The 23,915-nt window shown below is 38.2% G+C and overlaps 1 protein-coding gene across 1 annotated transcript in view; it reads left to right on the forward strand.

Annotated features, from left to right (window-relative positions):
* The first annotated feature begins 11,648 nt into the window (after positions 1–11,648).
* Positions 11,649–23,915, forward strand: part of MYOZ2 (myozenin 2) — a 37,404-nt gene continuing 25,137 nt past the window's right edge. Inside the window, exon 1 of the mRNA XM_049786957.1 lies at positions 11,649–11,724. Within this exon, the coding sequence (XP_049642914.1) occupies positions 11,649–11,724 (76 nt within the window). The remainder of the gene's footprint in view (positions 11,725–23,915) is intronic.

Below are 23,915 nucleotides of genomic sequence, written 5' to 3' on the forward strand. Positions count from 1 at the left end.
AGTTGGTTTGGGCTGTCATTTTTGGCAATGAAGGTGGTGTGTTTGTGTGTGTGATTCACAGGAAGGAGAGGTCTGACTGGCTTAGGGCATGTTTCTATTTGTTTATGTTGAGCATTTTAATAACTCCATTATTTGTACAGCTGAAAGGAAGAAAAGCACCCTGAAAATAAACACCAGGAGGGACTTTATAAGTTTGCAAACTAGAAAAACACATTTGGAAAAGAGGCACAAATGTTATAAGTAAAAAAGTTTCTTGTCTAAATAAACTGAGTGTGGGGATACTTACTAGGTATTGAAGGGAATATTGAATTGAATCAATATTGAATGGAATCAATAAGGATACATTGAAATAAGACTCATCATTCTTAACTTCTTTTTTGGCCTTTGTCAAAAAGATATTGAGCCAGAGACATAGTTCACAGGCTAAGGCACTTGCCCTGCTGACCCAATTTGAATCTCTGGCACTACATGCTCCCCAGATCAGAACAGGAGAAGAACTAAGCCCTGTCATGTGTTATTCAACAACCTCTTATTCAAAAAAAAACCTATTAATGTTGGGATTTTAAGAGATTAGAAAGGTCGAGATTTTTCCACTCTTACCTTTATCAAACAAAATGATTTTTTTTAAATCTCATTTATCTAATTATGACTGTGACATAATAGGGTTGTTACTTACCCTCTCAATATGCTACAGTCTCCTCCTCTGTGAAATAAAGGCAATGGCCAGCAAACATGAACTAAACAGTAGCTCTCAGTCTCTTACTGTTGGTGCCCTTATGTACTACAATGAGATCAGTTGCCATCTCAGAAGTCTTGTATCATTTTGCCTTAGCTGGAGGATAATGGCCAACCAATGGCTCCTTCTGTCATATTAGTTGTTGAGGAGACCAGTTGTCAGCTGGAAACCTCAATAAAAAAAAAAATAGAAGCCATGAACAACATGGGGTGTTTTGGTCACACTCAAGCCCAGACTTTTCTAATCAGCCTCACCAGCACTGGGTTAGTTTTGACATATTGACATATTGATATTGACATATCACCCAAATTTAAAGCCTTGAGAACTAATAGAGAACTGATTGGGCTAGCAAGATGGTTCAGAGGGCTGGAGTGCATGCTTGACCATCCGTCCTCAACACCTCATAGCCCAGTGGATACTAAGAGGAATGAAACACTCCCATTCTTCCCCCCAAAAGACACATTCCTTCTTGATGTGTCTCTCCCTACTAACTTACCAACTGCCCTTGCTTGGGTCATACAAGCATCAGGCCAGACAGAACCCAATCTCCATTATGAGAATATGTTTTCTGCCCACCTAGCAAAGAGAGAGACTCCATTCCTGGATCTCTTGTTTCCTGAATTCTCCTGCTCTGACCTCTGATATCCCATGTCCACTGAACAGACATTCAAAATAGGGCATGGAGAACTACAGAATTAACATACAAGTGCTCAGAGAAGGATCAATGAGATCCTTGTTTACCACTTAAAGGGCTTGTGTTTACCACAGCTAGATAAGGCTGCCTTTCACAGGTCTTTATGGAGTTAAATTCAATATTGGCAATTAAGCTCAATTTATCTAATATTTCCCCTCTTTTACTGATGGTGACAGCATAGGCAATGCCCCAGCAATTAAAATAATTTGATTACAGGAGTGTTGGCATTTTTTTCCAAAATCATCATCTTTTATAGTTTCCCACAGCACCATATTCTATCATCAGAATCTAATTGTTGCACTGGTGAAGGGGGGTCTACTTTTTTTTTTATTATTTAAACACCTTAATTACATGCATGATTGTGTTTGGGTTTCAGTCATGTAAAGAACACCACCCATCACCAGTGCAACATTCCCATCACCAATGTCCCAAGTCTCCTGAAACCTGACCATAAACAAGTTTGTGCTTAAAAGCACCATGGTGCTTAAATATATATTTTTAAAAAAATAAACAAATCCAGTTCTCGTGTCACTTAAAAACACTTAAAAATCTGTGAAAAAAAATATCTTCATTTTGGAAATAGAAGAGACCCTAACTAATACTGCCCATTGAGAACCTCATTTTCCTCTAGAACTCTGTAGAACTGTGTACAAAGTGAACCTGGTGCATAACACAGTGATGGAGGAGGAAGACCAAGAAATATGTATGTGTCTGTCCATAACCTCCCCCTTTCTTTTCTCTTCCCTTTAGTTGCTCTTGTTATTTTAGTGGCTAGAGGTTGCACCTGTTTGTGATGGTTTCTGTGCTACTTACCATGGGTTACACTGTGAGTTGCATTTAGTATGAGTTTCTTTTCAGACTGGCACATTTTGTTTGTAGTGCTGTCTGGGTGGTGTGACGTTCACACACGTGCCTATTGAAGCTTCCACTCCTGGCCCTTATGCTCACATGGACTTAGTTGTTTTGCTCTCCAGGAATGCTCACACAATGATGACAGGAATGCTCACAAACTCAATGCTGCAGTTTCGAACACATCTGGATGTGTGCTGGAGATTTTGTACTGTTACACAGATCATGCATTGAATTTCCCAGATTGCAAAGCTCAGGGAACTCCCACACCCCGTTTGTGTAGGAAATTCCAGGGATCCTATTTGCAGTTTTATGTTCGCAAGCACAGGTTCTTTATCTCTGCTGAGTCATCAGTTAGACCCAAATGTATTTTCGTTTTTTATGTGGAACAATAGAGCTGATTGTTCAAAGTTTTGCAAATACTCTGACACTGCAGAATAATAATAGAAAAAAAAGGAAAAGATACATTTATTCAATGTATGTTAAGCATCTTAAAATTGTACATCGAACATACATGACTCATGCGGTTGATTCTGTTGTCTTTGTTTTCCTTTTCAGATTTTGTCACCAGGGGTGACTCTGAGTGGCTTAGTGTTCAAGGTTCATTTCTAGCATTGCAGAAGACCAGAGATTACAGGAATTGAACTTGAGTCTCCCCACATGCAAAGCATGTGCTTAACTCATCTTGATCATATGTAATCTTTTTTTTGGGGGGGGTTGTTTATGAGCCATACCCAGCAACACTCAGGGTTTACTCCTAGCTTTGTGCTCAGAAATCCCTCCTGGCAGGCTCAGGGGAGCATGTGGGATGACGGGAATCTAGCCTAGGTCAGATGCATGCAAGATAAACATGCTAACCATTGTACTATCGTTCCAGCCTCCACAATCTCTATTTTATTTACGCTTAATTTTTGAGGTTTTGGGGCTACAACCAGGTCTTACTCCAAACTCAGTGCTCAGTAATCACTCCTGACCAAGCTTCAGGGACTATATATAGTACCAGGATCAAACTGGGGTTGGCTTTCTGCAAGACAAGCACCTTCATCCCTCTCTTTTCTCCTCAGTCATGTAGTCTTCACTTTAATAATGAAAAGAGGCAGGTATGAATGTATATCAGTGGTAGAACACATGTCTTGTACATTTGATGCTTGGAAATGTAAAAAAAATGTCTTGATTTAAAAAAAAAGAAATGTGAGGTAACTAAAATGTTTGAAAGTCTTGGCTAATAACACACTAATAACACACTACATAAATTTAGTAGCCTGGAATATAAGAACAACAGAGAGATTTTGTTTGTTTGTTTTTCTTTGTTTTTTGCGGTTTTTTGCTATTTGTTTGTTTGTTTGTTTGTTGGGTCACACCTGGCAGCGCTCAGGGGTTACTCCTGGCTCTACACTCAGAAATTGCCCCTGGCAGGCACGGGGGACCATATGAGATGCCAGGATTCGAAACATCGTCCTTCCGCATGCAAGGCAAATGCCTTACCGCTGCTGTACTATCTCTCCGGCCCCAACAGAGAGATTTTGAAAGGGAATTTCATTTCATTGACTGTGACTAAATGATTTCTAATTGACACCTCATTTATAACTTCAGTGCATTCATTTGCTTAAGAAATAATTGCAACCTATCATTGCAAAAACTAGAAAGAAAAATAAGACAATGGAATCAACCACATGGAGTCATGTATATTTTATGTGCAACAATTTTAAGATGTTTAACATAACATTGAATAAGTATGTTAATTTTTTCTTTTACTTAAACCTACCATCTACTAGCTTCAATTATCACTCTCCTGATCAGGCACTGACATGTATAATCCATTTTAATTTCATTCCAACAAACTTCTCCAACAAACATGACCATTATGTTCTTACATTCAAATAGATAATAATTTACTACAATCCTGTCTTTTCTCCAAGCATTTGACATAAAAGGAGGATTGCAAGTGCAAGCCAAACCTTGAATGCATTCCACATCTACTTTCCAACCCACTCATTTCAGTCATTGGAAGTTAATTTGTTCAGTCAATGAGTATTGAATGCCCAAAATATATGGCATCATTCTTGCTGCTAAAGATATTTATAAAACCCCAGCCATCATAGAGTAGAAAAAGAGACATTATATATTAATGAGATATTAATATTTATATGTAATAATATTATATTAATTTTAGTAATTGATATTAATCAGAGATAAATTGATAAAATAATGTTAACATGTTCTTATGGAGAAAAAAGATAAACTGTTGCCTAGTAATAATTTTTCCCATCTGTCGTAATTTAACCACTGTATTTGAACTGGACCACAAAACTACGATTTAATTTTTCTTCCTCTCTCTTTTTTTTTTTTTGTCTCCCCCCCCCCTTCTTCCTCTATTAATCTTTGTCTCACTCTTTGATTTCCAAGACATGGGATGTCAGCAAAAGAAGTCTTGGCAAAATCAAGATATGGTCTGAAGGAATGACTATGCCTATAACATCACTTCTTTTTTTTTAAATACACAAAACTATACCATGTAAAATACTGACAATAAGTAAATAGAATATCTTATAATTGTTCTTTTGTGTGTGTGTGTGTGTGTGTGTGTGTGTGTGTGTGTGTTTTGGGTCACACCCGGCAGTGCTCAGGGGTTATTCCTGGCTCCAGGCTCAGAAATTGCTCCTGGCAGGCACGGGGGACCATATAGGACGCCAGGATTCGAACCTATGACCTCCTGCATGAAAGGCAAATGCCTTACCTCCATGCTATCTCTCCGGCCCCTTTTATAATTGTTCTTAAAATACTTTACTTATCATTCCAAATGTTAAGAACATTCTTCAACTCAATCTTAAGATTTTAAGATTTCAACTAACTAGACATATGCATTAAGTTATCTAGGAATTGTACATTAATGGATTGAAACACACTCTAATTCTACAGGTCCCAGCAATTTCTAAAGAATATCTGATAGAAGCTAAGAAACTGATCCAAATTAACCAAAAACATAACTTTTAGAAGAAATCTAGAAGTAAATTTAGAAGTAAAAGTAAACAACAGTGAAGCTAAAAATACAAAACCACTGGGTTTTCTTTAATAATATATGGATCGTAACTGAAAACAGTATAGATTACACAAAATTGTTTTCTCAAAAAGAAAAAAAAAGCCACAAGTATTGAAGAAGCAACCAATTATTAGTAGTATTAGAAGAATTCATAAAGTTTTTGTTCATTATTGCAACCTTAATGGTTGATAATGGTTATTATTTTATCCCTCTGTAGAAAAATATATATCATCACTTCTTAAACCTGAAGGCTAAAATATTAATGGGCTGGCTAGTAGTGAAGATTCATTAAGGGCAATGTTTTTTGGAGAGGGCAGACATTTTGGGCCGTGTCCAGTGATAAGGACCACTCCTGGCAGTGCTGAAGGACTAAGTGCTTTAAGTTTATCTTTCTTGCCCCCATTCATGAATTTTCAAGATAATGGAGACAAAGATTAGAATGCAAATGAGCCTCTGGCCATTATATAATCACAAAATCTTAGACTATTTACCTCTGGACCAAAGTTATGTGTGATAACATACACCCTACCCACCCCACCATTCCTTCTTTCCAGTGGTGGGGTTATTGCTGTGATAGGGATTTGTGGGGACAACACACTTTTATTGTGGTTCTCACACATACCTGGCATGGCTGTGCACTCAGAGATCATGCTTTGTTGTGATTCCAGGGGTCTCAGATAGTTCCCACTGTAACTGTCATCAGCACATGTGAGCAGCACCAGGGATTAATCTCAATCTCTCACTTACAAGGCAGGTAATTTCAATACCAAGCCATTTTAGTGCCCTCCAAATTTTTACCTTAAGATCTTTGATTTGGGGAGGTGCTAGCTTTTTTTTTTTTTTTCACTTAAATGTTAACTAATACAAAAAATGACAGAGGGTTGGGAATGAAACAAAGAAAACACCTGAGGATGATACTCAGGGTCTCAGATAGGTTGATTTGTTGTTTTGGGGGGTAAACCTGGTAGTGCTTAGCTGCTCCCTGGTCTTATCTAGGTTGACTGGGTGTTATGATAACTTAAGAATTGAGCAGAGATTGTGAATTCTGCTTCTCTGCTATGGCCTGGACTTTGATCACCCTTCCCATCATTCCCTAAGGGCACTTCTTCAGACTGAGTGGTTCCCACCCACATAGGGTGGAGCTGAGTACTGCTGTGTGCTCTCACAAGGCAGACATTATGAACTTAGATCCTCCCTGCCCAGATCATTCCCTAAGGGCACTTCTACAGAGGTGAGTGGTCCTCACCCACAAAGGGTGGAGCCAAAGGAGCACTGCCACTCTGCTTCCCTACATGGCCACCCACTTTGCTTATTGAATCCAAAGAACCCCACCTTAACACATAGAAAAAAACCACACTACAAGCATGACAATGGGGAAACAACGCAGGTCAACACCATGCATAGAGAATGAAAATGGCAGCTCTGATGACCCAAAAAATGCTAACCACCTAATTCGCCTCTCAGCTAAGGAATTTAGAGAAGAAATATGGAGGATGTTCATAAAACTCAAAGAAAGCATAGATCGAGCTGAACAGACCACAAGAAAATCAGAAAACTCCAAACTGAAATAACAGATCTGAAAAACTCAATAAATAAAATAAAAACCTCAATGAAAAGTGTCTCCAACAAGGTACAGAATCAGTGAGCTAGAATAGGAGATGTATAACAACCTCATACAACAGAAGAGATTGGAAGAGTCATAAAGCAAATGATTGAACAATGGAAAAAATAATCAAAAAATGTGAACAGAAGAAAATAGAAGTCCTTGACAAGTTCAACCAAAACAACACAAGAATCATTGAAGTCACGTAGACCTAGAAAGAAAATTCCCAGGAAGAATCAGCAGTCAATATCATTGCAGAGAAACTCCCAGAGCTAAGGACTGCATGCAACTAAATTCTGCATGCCTGAAGAGTACCAGCTAAAAGAGACCCAAAGAAAAGAACTCCAAGATACATCCTAGTCACAATGATGAATCCCACAGATAGGGATAAAATACTGAAAGCAACAAGATCAGAAAGGGAAATTACACTCAAAGGAGCATACTTAAGATTTATAGCAGACCTGTCACAAGAAACCCTCAAGATCAGAAGACAGTAGTAGAATATAGTGACAAAACTCAAAACTGAATGTTTCACCTAGAATACTATACCCAATCAGCCCCACTTTCAGGTTTGAAGAAAGTATACATAGCTTCATGGATAAACAACAGATCAGAAACTTTAAAGACTCAAAACCATTCCTGAAAGAAAACTAAAAGGTCTACTTTAAGACAAGACTGACCAACAGACACACCATGATGATTATCTCTCTCAAGGTCAATGGACTAAATGTACCTATTATGAGACACAGAGTGGCAAAATGAATCTAAAAGCTGAACCCAACATTTTGCTACCTACAAGAAACACATCTGAAGAGTCAGAAAAAACATAGACTCAAAATCAAAGACTGGAAAAAATCTATCCAGCAAACAACTCTCTTAAAAAAACAGGAGTGTATGGGCCCGGAGAGATAGCACAGCAGTGTTTGCCTTGCAAGCAGCCCATCTAGGACCTAAGATGGTTGGTTCGAATCCCGGTGTCCCATATGGTCCCCCGTACCTGCCAGGAGCTATTTCTGAGCAGACAGCCAGGAGTGACCCCTGAGCACTGCCGGGTTTGGCCCAAAAACCAAAAAAAAAACAAAAACAGGAGTGACCATATTAATATCAGATGACACAAACTGTAGACCCATAAAAGTTATATGGAACTAAGATGAACATTTTATACTAATCAAGGAATATGTACAACAGGAAGAAATCACATTCCTAAACATATGCACCCAATGAGGGATCAGCAAAATACTGATCTACAACAAACTATACACAAAGGGAACCTGTTACACTAGCAGTTTAGGGGGCAAGGTGGGGAGGTATTGGATGCATGCTAGAAACAGGGGTGGAGGGAAAACAACACTGGTAGTAGGAATGGCCCTGATTCACTGTCACTATGTACTTTAAATATAATATGAAAGACTTGTAATATTCACGCTGGTCACAATAAAAATTACAAAAAAAATTAATTCACATTAGTGTCACACAAACTCAAATACCTTGGAATAAACTTAACTAAAGAGTGAAGGACCTATACAAAAAACCCTTACAAAACACTGTTTCAAGAAATAAAAGAGGACACAAGAAACTAAAGACACATACCTTGCTCATGGATTACGAGGATTAACATCATTAAAATGGCAATATTCCCAAAACATTGTACGAATTTAATGCAATCCCCCTAAGGATACATTCTTCAAAGAACTGGATCAAACACTATGTAAATTCATTTGTAACAATAAACACCCGCAAATAGCTATAATAGAGCAACCCTTGGAGAAAGGAGTATGGGAGGTATCATTTTCCCCAACTTTAAATTGTACTAAAAAGCAATAGTCATTAAAACAGCATGGTATTGGAATAAAAAATAGACCCTCAGATCAGTGAAATAGACTTGAGTATTCAGAGAATGTTCCCCTGACATACAATCAATTAATCTCTGATAAAGGGGCAATGAAACAAAATGGAGCAAGGAAAATCTCTTCAACAAGTGGTGTTGAGACAACTGGTCAGCCACTTGTAAAAAGGCGACCTGAAACCTCCATCTAACACCATGCATAAAGGTCAAATGCAAATGTATTAAAGACTTGGATATCAAACCTGAAACCATAAAGTATATAGAAAAACATATGGTAAAACACTCCATGGCATTGAGATTGAAAGTATCTTCAAGGAGAAAACAGCACTCTTCAAACAAGTGCAAACAGAGATAAACAGATGGTACTATATTAGCTGGAAGCTTCTGCACCTCAAAGGAAATAGTGATGAGGATACAAAGGCCACCCACTGAATGGAAGAAACTATTCGTCCAATACCCATTAGATAAGGGGCTAATATCTAAGATATACAAGGTACTGACAGAACTTAACAAGAAAAAAAATCTAACCCCATCAGAAAATGGAGAGAAGAAATGAACAGACACTTACTTAAAAGAGAAATACAAATGGCCAAAAGACACATGAAAAAATACTCCACACCACTAATCATCAGGGAGATGCAAATTAAAACAACAATGAGGTACCATCTCATGCCACAGAGACTGGCACACATCACAAAGAACTAAAACAATCAGTGCTGGCAGGGATGTGGAAAGAGACTCTCATTCACTGCTGGTGGGAATGCTGTCTAATCCAGGTTTTATGGAAAACAATAGGGAGATTCCTTAAAAAAATGTACATTGAACTCCCCATAGGATCCAGCTATGCCACTTCTAGGGATATACCCTAGGAACACAAAAACGCAATAAAAATTGCCATCTGTACACTTATATTCATTGCAGTTCTATTTACAATAGCCAAAATCTGGAAACAACCTATATGCCTGACAACACATGAGTAGTTAAAGAAACAATGGAATATTATGCAGCCATCAGGAGAGATGAAGTCATAAAATGAAATTTTCCTATACATGGATGTACATGGAAACTATTATGCTGAGTGAAATAAGTCAGAGGGAGAGATAGACACAGAATAGTTTCACTCATCTGTGGGTTTTAAGAAAAATTGAAGACATTATTGTAATAATGCCCAGAGACAATAGAGATGAGGGCTGGAAGGACCGGCTCATGCTATGAATCTCACCACAAAGAGAAATTAGAGAAATAACTACACTAACAACTATCTTGACAATGTTGACAAGTGAGAGGTAGAATGCCTACCTCAAATACAGGCAGAGGATGGGGGAGGAGAGAGGTTCATTGGTTGTGGTAATGTTGCTCTGGTGAAAGAGTGGGTGTTCTTTTTATGACTGAAACCCAACTACAATCATGTTTGTAATCATGGTGCTTAAAGATATTATTTTGCAAAAAAAATTAATTGAATCCTTAGTATTTTAAAAAAGGAGCCATGTGGGTTGGGGAAAACATGTTCCAGGAAGTGGAAAATAGTAAAAGAAAAAGTCTAGAAAGGTAAACATACTTCTGAGTTTTCAAGAGCAGCAAGGAGTCTCTTGGGGCACTACCTACAAAGCCCTTATCCCATCCTGCCTACCTTCAGTGCCTCAAAGACTAGAGGCTCTATTTTCTATAGGGTCTTTCAAAAGTGCAACCCTATTATATGAATATATATGAAGCTAAGATTCATAATATTTCTCTAATATTTATCCCAAAGAATATTCCAACTGTTCAAATATCACCTGTTTTTTTTTTTTTTTCACTTTGAACCTAGAATAAGTTCTCACTTAAGGAATGTGTCCCTAGTAATTCTTCTGGAAATCCCACAGATATAATTGTTCATTATTCCACTTTAATTGGTAATAACCTATCCTTCATAAAAGTGTCTCTTTTCCCCCTGGTTAAGACATAATCTAAGAGAGAGGCAGGTCACCAAGTTGCACAGATTCCTCTTTGGTGACTATCTTTCCAAACTTTCTGTGGGTTCATTCAGTCATGGCACAAGCTAGCAACACAATGGAGAGAACATAATATTTCTTGGTTCCTCCCTTTCGCCAGGAAGATATGAGTAGCTAAAATATTTGGAGCTATAAATAGTCAATTGATGTCAGCTGGATGCCAGTCTCTTCAGAAAGGCTCAGTCCCCAGTTTGAGTCAGAGCTAGGGACCATGCCGTCCCCAGCTCAGGGATAAAAACCATCCAGCCCAATTACATCCAAATTCCATCTTCAGTCTTTCTGCCGCAAATCGGGAACTCCTCCCTGCTGCAAAGCACGGTTCTAAGAGCAAGGTGAGTGTACCACCTCCTCAACTGTTTTATTACTCAGATGTCCAAGAACGTTCAGAGCTCTGACTCATTCATGGGCATTCTTTGCTTTAGCAGACAGCTGTTGATGCCAATAGTAAAATGTCACTGCCCAAGAGTTCAGGATTCTTTCTTATTCTTCCAGTGTGCTGGGATTGCTGTTCAGAGAGGCTGGTACCCATGAAGGCCAGAGGAAATGAGAGTAGAGTGAAATAGACTGTGGGAAAGAGAGAGAGAAGGGAGGGCATCCAGCTTGGTCAGTCTTTCTCATCACTTGGTGATCATTGTGTCAGGGTGTTGGATAAGATGGGGCCTTGCACTGTGTGTAACAACCTTTGTTCACTGGGACATTGCCTGTCCCTGAATGCCAGGCTCTCTCCCTAGAATGGGAATGCCAAAGACAGTCTCCAAGTCCCAAGCAACAATGGCATCTTCAAGAAAAACATGCTTTCTTTTAATAAAGATGATTATTAAGCATTCTAGATGAGCTCTTTGCTTGGCCTCAATAATGTTCCTTTGTTTTGAACAGGGTACAAAGAGACATGCTCTCACATAATAGCCTGGTGAAGCAGAAGAAGCAGCAAGCATCAGCGATCATGAGGGAAATTCATGGACACGGTACCAATAAAAACCCTGTGTAGCATGAATGTAGCTTAGAACGCTGCCTGCACTCCTTTCAGAGGCTCAAGTTTGCTTTACATTCTTGCAATTGTGTTCTAACCACCCTGGAGCCCAAGGAGGGGTAGAAATGCCTATGGTAACTAATCTTTTTTAGTCATCCTTTCTCATTTGGAAGCTATTTTCAGATGAACAACTGCTCTAAAGGAATGAAGCAATCTGACAGCTGATGTACATTCTGCCTGACCTGTCTTTCAGATTTCACATTATAAGTTAATAGTCACTCTCCATTCTTTTATTTGGGGTGACAGGTGTCCATATTTCATACAATCTATTGTCCACCTGAGGTGGACACTAGATTTTTATTTTTATATTTATATTTTTATTTTTTATTTCATTTTTACTTTTTATCAATATACGTCATTTAAAAAAGGTCCTATTACACTTGTCTCCATTGAAGGAAACTAGTACTTCATTGGAATTCATAGGCATGCCAAGTATCTTTACCCCCGAAATCAGTGTTCATACTATTTGACTTTCTAAGACATTTTGGGTGGAAATCTGCTTTTATATATACTTTCTAGGGAGAGAGAACATTTTGTAGTCTCAAGGCAGATGATCTACATTTTTTATGTCTATGCGATGTGGTATGTGCCATTTTCTCATTTTCTTCAAGTCTAATCAATACCCCCTAGAAAGTGATACATTCAGCATTCTTTTGCCAAGTATTCTGAAGTAAATTCAGCATTGCTCAGGAATAAAGTATAGTACCAAATTTAAAAGTAAATTATGGTGAATAGCTCAGATACTGCTCAATGTTTCTAGGTCATTCCATATGTTTGTGAACTTTCCAGTGTATCTTCTTAGTTCCCTTCTACTAACAAGAAATGTGGCCTTCAAGTGAACAATATTGAGCTGAGAAGCCTGAAATCTGGTGGAGGCTGCCAGGAATAGGGTTTAAACACAAAAACACTGTCAAATTTCACCTCCCATAAATCAAGCTGAATAGTAACCAAAGTTTGCTTTTAGATGCTCCTCTGTGCAAAGTCATCATATCTAAAGGGCCCTACTGTCTAGTTGTTGGTTGATTTGTTAGATTTTTTTTTTTGTATTGGGACCACATCCAATAATGCTCAGAGGTTACTCTTGGCTTTGCGCTCAAGAATCCCTCCGAGTGGTGCTCAGGGGACTTTATGGGATATCAGGAATGAAATCCAGATGACCACATGCAAGTCAAGCTACTTGTACTATTATTTTAGCTCCTTGTCTAGTTTTGATTTTTAATTCTGCACCCCAATATACCCAAACAGAGTTCCATGCTTTACTCTAATGTTGCAGTAGTGTGGGATCCAGAGTAAATAAATCTACATCAACCCTCAGAACTAAATTGGTATCAAGCCAAAGTTTAAAATTCAAATTCCTCTTAACTTCTTATTATTTCTTTATTTCCTGTTTTGGTTAGTATGCTTAAAATTTTCCTGCTCAGTAACTCAGAAGGGACCGGATTTGATTCTAGCATCCCATATGGTCCTCCAGCATGCCAGGGACAATTTCTGAGTGCAGAACCAGGAGTAACTCCTGAGCACCATTGGATGTGGCCCAAAACCCAATCAATTCATCAATCAATAAAGTTTAAAAAGAAAAGAAAAGAAACTGATCTTTGTCTTCAAACCTGACCAGGGACTTTTTAACATGAATGTTAACATAAGTTTACATTTTTCTTAGTGTAAGACAATCACAAATCTGTGTTCTGATATTTCCAGTGTCAAGTGTGTATTGAATTCTGTTCTGGGTTAGATCTGACATAAACTTTCAAGGATAAGGCTTTTTTCTATAACTTGGACATTTATAAAATATTTTAAATGTTTTGGAATGAATTAAAATCAAAAGAAACTTTATAGTAGGAAAGGATAAAAATATTTAACAGTTCTCCCTCCCCCATTGTAGCCTCAGACCAGTTGGACCTGCCTGAGGCCTGACTCCCAGGTCATGGTGGATATCCAGCCCCTCTAAGTGGAGTCACATGCCATGTCCTTGTTTGGAGGTGGAGTATTTCAGATAACAAAGGGACAATCACAAACTCTGTCTTTACTCATCACAGATAAAATAGCTGCAGTACTTTATAAAATAACATCAATATTTTCCTTCTCTTATTTCCTAAGACATCTCACATGGAGCTTTATTATTTGGAAATGGAACTAGAGAAGGATATTTTTATTTCCCCTAATCCTGCAAAGAAAATGAGACACAGATCACAGAGAAACTTTCGTGGTGGAATAATCCTACAAACTATTAGGAATCTGAATAATTTGAGATAAAATGACAGCTGCTCCAATCTTCATTGTCTAGCAAAATTCATCACATTTAGATTAAAATGTCCATAAGAAAAATGAGACGGTGAAGGACAATTTCAAAGACCTTCTTCATCTTCTTCCCTTGTGTATCATGGCTTTTATTTTATTTAATTATAATTCACTTTTTCAAAGCCTGGAGGAGTAAGAGATAGGGTCACAGGATGACAGCAAGGTGTCATCCCCACTGATGAGCCTTTTAGATGAGTCAGTAGAAAAAAGCAATCATCAAAAGATCAGAGTTTTACACCAGAACACTCATTCAATTTGAAGGAAAAATGACCTCAAAGAACTACTAATACATTCTAACCACAAAGACTAATGTACCTGGAACTAAATCGTGTAAGTACTAGGTGATCCAAACATAGTCACTTGAATTGCCCCAAGTTATTATTTATTATGACTTGACTATGATTTGTTACCAAATGAGGTACTAGGAGCAAAAAATATGCAGTACTCCCGAGGAATCATTCATAAAAGGTATCCCCTTATGTGGAGTGTTTCCAGCTGATGAGCTTCATTATCATCTCATTATATTACTAGTATCATCAATACTAGAATTGGTAGAGCTATTGGTAATAGCTATCTTGTGTTGTGATGTATAGCCTCTGTGCATTAGAAATTTTGCACCATCTTAAAAAGAGTTATTCTAAATCCAGACAGCAGAGCCCCCAGAGATATATGTCACCATGGTCTGTCCATGAATTGGTTGTGAGGGCAAAGAAATAATGACTTGTGGTAATTATAATGCCCACAACTCTGTTAGCTATCGCTGTATGAGATCTTGTTTTCCCTTATTAATCATTATTCCTTTCTGACTCCAGAACTCATTTGAGATTTGAATACTGAAGAAACATGGGGAGATGGGATGACAAGGAGGGAAAGGCTAAGGAGTAATAATTTGATAAGGGACTTCTGGGGTAATGGTAGGTAGAGACAGTAATATGAGGAGGAGGTGACTAGAGCAATGACATCCATCCAGTAATGGTAGGGGAAGCAATTGGGATAAAAATTCTGAAAAAAAAAATTCAGACTGGAAATGACTAAGTACAGATACTATGTATGACCAGTTCAGAGAAAAACCTCCATAAACAGGGAGGTCAAGGGGAACTTCTCAGCCTGTTTGGCTATGGCAGATCTCATGTGGGCTCTGAAAGGACTTTGGTTCTATGTGTTTGTCTGTTTCTTGCCTACCTCTTCCATGAACAGCTCTTCCCAGCACACTAAAGAGGACTGGGCAAAAAGAATCTGTGTTTAGCTTTGAGCTCTGCAAAGAGAAAGCCCAGATCCTGGAGTCATGTTGTAGATAGGGTACCAGTGGGGAGGGGACATTTGCTGATACTTCAGAATCTAAAGCATTCTGTTTCTGATGTACTAAGCTACAAGCACCACATGTCAAACCGCAGCATATTCAAGTTTCTCTGCCCCTAACAGAGACAGTGACAATACTGACATACATTGCAGGAACACTATGAAAAGTAGAGTAGAGGGTCAGAGAGAAAGCACAGCAGTAGAGTGTTTGCCTTGCAAGCAGCTGATCCAGGATGGACAGTGGTTTGAATCCCGGCATCCCGTTTGGTCCCCTGTGCCTGCCGGGAGTAAATGCTGTGTGCTGCCAGGTATGACCCCCCCCCCCCCAAAAAAAAGGTGGAGTAGAAAATATCTCACTTCAGATGCAAAATTATGTAAAAGACTATTTTTCGGGGGAGTAGTTTTTGGGCCACACCAGGTTGTGCTCAGGTGTTACTCCTGGCTCTGCGCTCGGAAATCACTCCTGGCAGGCACGGGGGACCATATGGTATGCCAAGAATCGAACCCAGAGGCCAGAGCAGTGGTGCAGAGGTAGGGCATTTGCCTTGCATGCAGCTGACTTGTGTGGTTTGACCCCTGGTGTCCCATATGGCCCCCCAAGCCAGGAGCAATTTCTGAGTGCATAGCCAGGAGTAATCCCTGAGCGTCACAGAGTGTGGCCCAAAAACAAAAAAACAAACAAAAAAAAATATGAATCGAACCCAGGTCCACCCTGGGTCAGCTGCATGCAAGGCAAACCATCCTACTGCTGTGCTCTCTCTCCAGCCCCTATGTAAAAGACTTTTGCCTTTTCCTGTAGAGACTGATCTTATGTGTTAATAAATCATACCACTGAAGTCAAAATTAGAACACCAGAAATTAGATCAAGGACCGAAGCCATAGTTCAATGGGCTGAACACATTAGGCTTTGCAGGCAGGAAGCCCTGGTTTGATCACTGGTACTGCATAATACTCCAAGCACAGCCAAAAAAGTCCACAGAGCACAGAACCTAGAGTAGTCCCAGAGCACTGCCATGGATAACTCAAAGATAATTAACTACCATAGATAAAATATGGAACACTAGGGGAAATAAAATAATTTATTCTAATGCATTCTAATATTTCTAAGTATATATTTATTTGCCTTCTCATTTTCTCAAGTAGCCCAAGGAAAAACACTTTATATTTTAAAAATTGGTTTAGAAGCTGATAGTACAACAGGTAAAGCACTTGCCTTGCATATAGCTGACCCAGATTCCATCCTGCATCCAATATGGTACCCAAATCCTGTCAGGAATGATCCCAGAGTTCTTTTTCTTTGTTTTTGTTTTTCAGGTCACACTCAGTAGTGCTCTAGATTTATTCTTGGTTCTATGCTTAGGTTTCACTCTTGGCAGAGCTTGAGGGAATCATATGAGATGCCAGCCACATATAGTGCAAGTGTTTTCCCCATTTTGTTCCTGATTCCAACATACACAGATTTTTAAACCTCAAATAAGGCTAAGCAGAGATTTGGCTCTATTTCAGCTAGACCCAAATTTAAAATTTCAATATTTAATTCAGTTTATACCAAGCCATCATGATACTTTCTTCTGTTGCAATATTTTACTTCTATATACTCTAGACTACATCCCATAGCACTACTTAGATGGTTCCATATTTGGGTATTTGACCTTTTTGTTATTTTATTTATTGATAATATTCTCATATCTTAAATGCATAAGATTTACTATTAAATGACAATATTTTAATTAGGGGAATGTTTTTTGTTTTTGCTTTTGTTTTGGGGCCATACCCGTTGATGCTCAGGTGTTACTCCTGGCTATGTGCTCAGAAATAGCTCCTGGCTTGGGGGGACCATAGGAGATGCTGGGGGATCAAAACACCAGTCTGTCATAGGCTAGTTCTTGCAAGGCAGACGCCTTACCTCTAGCACCACTGCTCCGGCCCCATAGGGGAACATTTTCTGAAAAACTTTACAAATAATCCTAGAAACCAAGTCAAAGCAAATATACAATAGGAAAATGTTCCCAGGAGTACCCAGGTGGGGGGAGTGTTTTAAAATCTATTTTTAATTTGAGACCACAGTTAGAATAAACTTTATATCAGTTGGAGGCATTTTTTGACAAAATCAGACTATGATCTTCCATCTACCAATTATACATACATGTTGCACTATTCAATTCTGCATATTTTAAGATCCATTGTTCTATCTGCCCAGTTAACTGTCTATATATATCTATATCTATATATATATATATCTATATATAGATATACATAGTGAGAGCCAGTACAAGGGTTTAAAAACTTAACCAAGCTTCTAAGTAAACATTTAGGACCACCTTAAAAGAAATCAACTGGGTCCTATTTAAGCTCAATTGCTAGATTTTCTAGTAATCACCATATTGACTTCCAAAAAGATGGGCCAGTTGACATTTTCACCAATAGTGGGATGAGGACCCGATTTGTACCCACAGTTTTCTCTCCAATACTGTTCGTTGTTCTCTATGATGAGAACCAGTCTTTCTGGTATGAGATGGTATCCTGTATTGATTTGCAATTTCCTCATGATTCATGATATAGAGCATTTTTTCACTTGTCTTTTGACTATTTAAATTTCTTCTCTGAAGAAGTTTATGTTCATGTCCTCTTTTTTGTTGTTTTTGTTTTGCACATCTTGTACATTTTTCTTAAATTTTTCTTTTTTTATAATATTTTTATTTAAGCACCATGATTACAAACATGTTTATAGTTGGGTTTCTGTCATAAAAAGGACACCCTCCTCCATTGCAGCATTCCCACCACCAATGCCTTCCATCTCCCTCCTCCCCTATCCCCTGTCTATATTCAAGACAGTCATTCTACTTCTCTCACTTACTAACATTGTCATGATAGTTGTTAGTGTAGTTATTTCTCTAACTGCACTCACCACTCTTTGTGGTGAGCATCATAGCGTGAGCTTGTCCTTCTAGCCCTCATTTCTATTGTCTCTATGCATTATTTTAATAATATCTTTAATTGTTCTTAAAACACATAGATGATTGAGACTATTCTGTATCTATCTCCCTCTCACTTATTTCACTTAGCATAATAGTTTCCATGTACATTCATGTTTAGGAAAATTTCATGACTTCCTCTCTCCTGACAGCTACATAATAATTCCATGTGTATATGTACCACAGTTTCTTTAGCCATTCATCTGTTGAAGGGCATCTAAGTTGTTTTCAGATTCTGGCTATTGTAAATAGTGCTGCGCTGAATATAAGTGTGAGGAAAATATTTTTGTATTGTTTTTGTGTCCCTAGGGTATATTTCTAGAAGTGGTATGGCTGGATCCTATGGGAGTTCAATGTCCAGTTTTTTAGGAATCTCCACATTGTTTTCCATAAAGGCTAGACTAGACAGCATTCCCACCAGCAGTGAATGAGAATTCTCTCCATCCCTGCCAGCACTGATTATTATTGTTCTTTGTGATGTGTGCTGGTCTCTGTGGTGTGAGATGGTACCTCATTGTTGTTTTGATTTGCATCTCCCTGATGATTAGTGATGTGGAACATTTTTTTCATGTACCTTTTGACCTTTTGGTCCTTTTTTTTTTTTTTTTTTTTTGGTTTTTGGGCCACACTCAGTGACACTCAGGGTTTACTCCTGGCTATGCACTCAGAAATCGCTCCTGGCTTAGGGGATCATATGGGACACCGAGGGATCCACTTCTTTGAGGAATGTGATGGGTATTTAGAGGTATTGCATTAAATCTGTACAATGCTTTGGGGGAGTATTGCCATTTTAATTATGTTAATCCTGCCAATCCATGAGCAGGGTATGTGAACTCATTTACTTGTCTCCCCTTTTATTTCTTGAAGCAGTGTTAGGTAGTTTTCTTTGTATAGGTCTTCCACCTCTTTAGTTAAGTTGACTTCAAGGTATTTGAGTTTGTTTAACACTAATGTGAATGAGATTGTTTTTTAATATCCATTTCTTCTCTATCATTATTGGTGTATAAGAAGGCCATTGATTTTTGCATATTAGTTTTGTAGCCTGACACTTTGCTATATGAATCTATTGTTTCTAGAAGCTTTTTGGTAGAGTCTTTAGAGTTTTCTAAATATAGAACCATGTCATCTACAAAGAGCGAGAGCTTGACTTCTTCCTTTCCTATCTGAATGTCCTTGATATCTTTTCTTGCCTAATCACTATGGTAAGAACTTCCAGCACTATGTTGAGTAGGAATGGTGAAAGAAGGCAACCTTGTCTTGTACCGGATTTTAGAGGAAAGGCACTTCTTCCTATTTTTGATGGGGTTACACTTTTTGTAGAGTTTCTAGTACTTTATATATTTTGGATATTAACCTTTTAACAGATGAATGGTGAACAAAAATTATTTTTCAGTCTGTGAACTGACATTAATTGCAAAGCATGCCTAGAAATACTATTTTCCATAGACATTCTAATGTCATAGATCATTTTACACTCGATTTGGACAAGGACACATATCCTAAGCAAGTTCTATCTCTTATCAGACATCCAGGCAATTAAGAGAACACACTGTGAAGAACAGTTAAGGACAAGTGGACTGGGATTCAATGTCCTCAATTGACAATCTTCTTTACTCTGAAAGTTTAAATCATGTAAATGTTTCTATTGGAGATTCCAAAGCTCACAGATGGTCTTAAAATCCTGCTCATGACATCACAAATTTAACTAGTAAAATAGAAAAAAGTTTAGTTCCTTTTGTTTATGCAAAATAATTTAATAATATAATACAGCACAATTTTTAATGTGCTGGTATTACTAAAAAATAGGGTAAGACCATTATGCAGTGAAATATTACATTTTGCTTTTTGTTGTTGTTTGTTTGCTTTTTCAGCTATTCCCAGAGGTGGTGAGGGGCTACTACCAGCATGGCACTTGAGGGTCACTTTAGTGAGACCATTTGATGCCAGAGTTTAAACTTGGGCCTTCAACATGAAATGTATTCAGACTAGCTCTTTGCTTTCCCCCAGCCCAAACTATATATATTTAACCTCAGCTCTCTTCTCTCTACTCTTTTCTCTTCTGGGATTTGAGGATATAGACTTCTCTTTCTCTTTCTTGGGATTCCAGTTTTAATCATATGCTTTGGGGATTTCATAAATGAGATAAAGATTTGAAGAGCATAACTCTATTGTTTGCCATGCTCTACATTGAAAATAACAGCAAAACAGCAATAGGAAAACTTACAGGCTGACACAACCAAAAACTTCAAAACTGGTTTGGTTTCACTTAACAACTCAAATACACCACCAGGATATGTGTCTGTCCCTGGCCCTGTTATGATGCCCTAGAGGTCTACCCACCTCTCTGGCTTTCTGCCTGGCATTTCCTCGGTAAACACAGACTTCCGTGTTTACTTGCAGCAGGAAAAAAAAAACCACTTTGGCTTAGTATTTGCAAAGTTCTGATAATCTCCATCATTGGCCTAAGCGGGTCAGATACCTGTTCTTGAATCAATCAAGGTGATTAATTCCTGCAAAACACCCCAGAGGCTATTGTAAACCTCAGGTGTCAGAATGGGTGGAATTAGCTTTAGTCACATGCTTATTTCAGGAAAGTTGGTGTCATTAGCTCAGGTTAAGGCCCACTGGAAAGGAAAAATGAAATAGGCTATATTGGCTCCAATTCTTGTCTTGGTGCCCACAATTAAATTTATGCTAATAGCTTGGAATTTAGGAATTATTATTATATGTAGGAATTATTATTAGAAATTAAGATATTAGGGCCCAGAGAGATAGCACAGCGCGTTTGCCTTGCAAGCAGCTGATCCAGGACCAAAGGTGGTTGGTTCGAATCCCGGTGTCCCATATCATCCCCCGTGCCTGCCAGAAGCTATTTCTGAGCAGGTAGCCAGGAGTAACCCCTGAGCACCACCGGGTGTGACCCACAAAGCAAAAAAAAAAAAAAAAAAAGAAAGAAATTAAGATATTAATATGCTATTTCTTTTTCTAACACCTCTGTTTTGATTGGTAACAGAAAAGAATGGGCAAAGAAAAATGACCGTCCTTGTTTGTTTCTTTATGTAAAACCTTTATGAGTTGTAAAATCTTTTATGTAAAAGTTTTTAAGTATAAGTAATGCAAAGAGAACCATTGTTTTACTGTAAAGATGTTTCCAATTAAATTTTGAATAGTATTGTGGGTGAGGAACTTGCCTCGCATGCAGCTGACCCAGGTTCCACTTATGGTGCTTTAAGCCTGCCAGTAGTGATTGAGGAACACAAAGCCAGGAGCAAGCACTGAGCACATAAAATTGTGACCCCAAAACGAACATAACCAGGATGATCATGCCTGCATTGTCTTTGCTTAGTATTATTGTTAGTTTTCCACTGTCCCACCTTCTCATTATTGTTCTAGTTGATGCAGTTGCTGTAAAGATCAGGGAGGGGTCACACACAGGCCTGGCTGCGGTGCTCACCATAAGTCTCACACCAAGCTGCAGTGCTTGCACACTTGGCTGCAGTGATCACTGAGACTTGCACTCCTGCAGCTATTGCACTCCTGCACATGGGCTTGCTGGGGCTCCCACTGAGCTGAAGCCAGCAAGTTCTGGTTGTGGTGTTCACCCGCAGCCTCTGCAGTGCTCACAAAGATGCTCTCCGAAAGTCATTCTCCCTGGCCATGGCATTGGTCATCTTTTTTAGTTGCCCTGCTTTCTGCATGTCATGTTCCTTTCAACGATGCTCATACATGTCTATGGTGCTGGAATTACAACCAGATATTGCTTATGGCGCTAGTCATCACACACAGCAGAGACGTAGCAAATGTAGGACACTGGGATTTAATCTCATAGTTGTATGTTTACAAAGCAGGAGCTCTAAAGCATTCTTGTTTTCTACACTGTTCCTATGAACCCCGTTTTTGCATTTTCTAGTGAATGACTACTTTGGGAGGATATCTTATTTTCTGAAACTGTCACATTAGAAATATTTCTCAGGGAAAACTTACATGTTTTTAAAACATTGTAACAAGCATATCATATAAAATGTGTTTTCTAGAAGGGATTAATAGACATTTATAGATTTCAGTTTTACAGAATAATATGTTACCAATTCTTTTTCTGCCTACCTTACATTGCTAACAGAATTATTGTAAGAAACATTCAAAGAAGGATCTACCTGGCCCTTGGAATTGCACCAAATTATTTTGCACAAAACACTGTTTCTTCTATACTTTGTGATCTAAATGGCACTTACTATTTTAATTCCAGCAGCTTCAAAGAGTTGTAATATCCCACCTCAGCACATTGTCTAATATATTGAAGAATATATTCATAGATATACACATACACAAAAAAAGAATTCAGTTCCTCCTTTCCTATTTCAAGCACACAGTAACAGAAACCAGAAACACTTGCAAAATAAACAAAGGCGGATATTCCCTGTAGAACTCAATGGAAGCAAACCCTCATCCACTCAGTTTTGTGCCTCCCATTTCTCCTACTTAAACTTTCTGCCATCTCTGGAGTCCACATCTTTTTCATACTGGAGACTTAGACAAAGCTCCTTCACGTTATTTAGGGAGGACTATGAAATGTTTTAACTGTTTTCGTTTTTAGAGCAGTTTGGCATTTAAGAGAACAATCGAGCAGGAATTAATAGTTTCCTATAAACCACTTTTCCTTACAGCACGCTTTGCTAATTCCCAACAGTTCCCATGTGTGTGGCATTTTTATCAGTCCCATACTAAGTAACTATTATTGTAAAATGGCAACATTGACATAATTAATAAAAAACTAAAGTCCTTGTTTTTCATTCCAGTTTACTTTTGATAGTGTACATTCTGTGAGTTCTTCTAGTTTTGTTCAGAATAGTTACACAGCCCTAAAAGTCATGTTTCCACCTCTAAGTCCTTCTCACTTTCTTTCCAAGACCTAAGAAAACACTATTCTTTTTATTATCTCCTGTAGTTTTCTTGATGTCTTTTCTAGAATGTCAGTTAGAATTGTACTATTTGTTGCCTTTACCAAATGGCTTCTTTCTCTTAACAATGGGCATTAAAGACTCATTCACTTGAAATAGCCTGATAGACTTAATTAAACGTTCTGTTTTTAGATCTTTGTAGTTCCCGTACCCTGTTAAAAATACAAGCAGATCTATCTTGCAGTCCTTCTTCCATTATTAATCAAATGGTTAGCATTTTGCAAAACTAAAGTCCAATTCACTGCCAGAATATATGGATACCATTAAGAGATACTGCCACTTGTTAATGCACTGTCCATTTCCCTCCCTCTATTTTCTTATTTTAAAATACTATACCAATGGAACTATATATAAAAACCTAGATGCACTATAATGCGTAAATGTCAGACATGGTGATCCATGCCTTCCATGTTATTCTGTAATAAGCAAGTACGGCCTGCTTATGAATACTGATGATACATAAGTATTCAGAGTAATTACTCTGAGTAATTACCCTGAGTTAAAGAAACCAATTCCCAAATTTTCTCCTCCTAACTAGTGAGAAGAGTCTTTTGTTAAAGATCCTTTTCCATTTATGCCTGTTGGAATTTCTAGAT

This window comes from Suncus etruscus, chromosome 14 (genome assembly GCF_024139225.1).
Source record: "Suncus etruscus isolate mSunEtr1 chromosome 14, mSunEtr1.pri.cur, whole genome shotgun sequence".
Taxonomy (NCBI): domain Eukaryota; kingdom Metazoa; phylum Chordata; class Mammalia; order Eulipotyphla; family Soricidae; genus Suncus; species Suncus etruscus.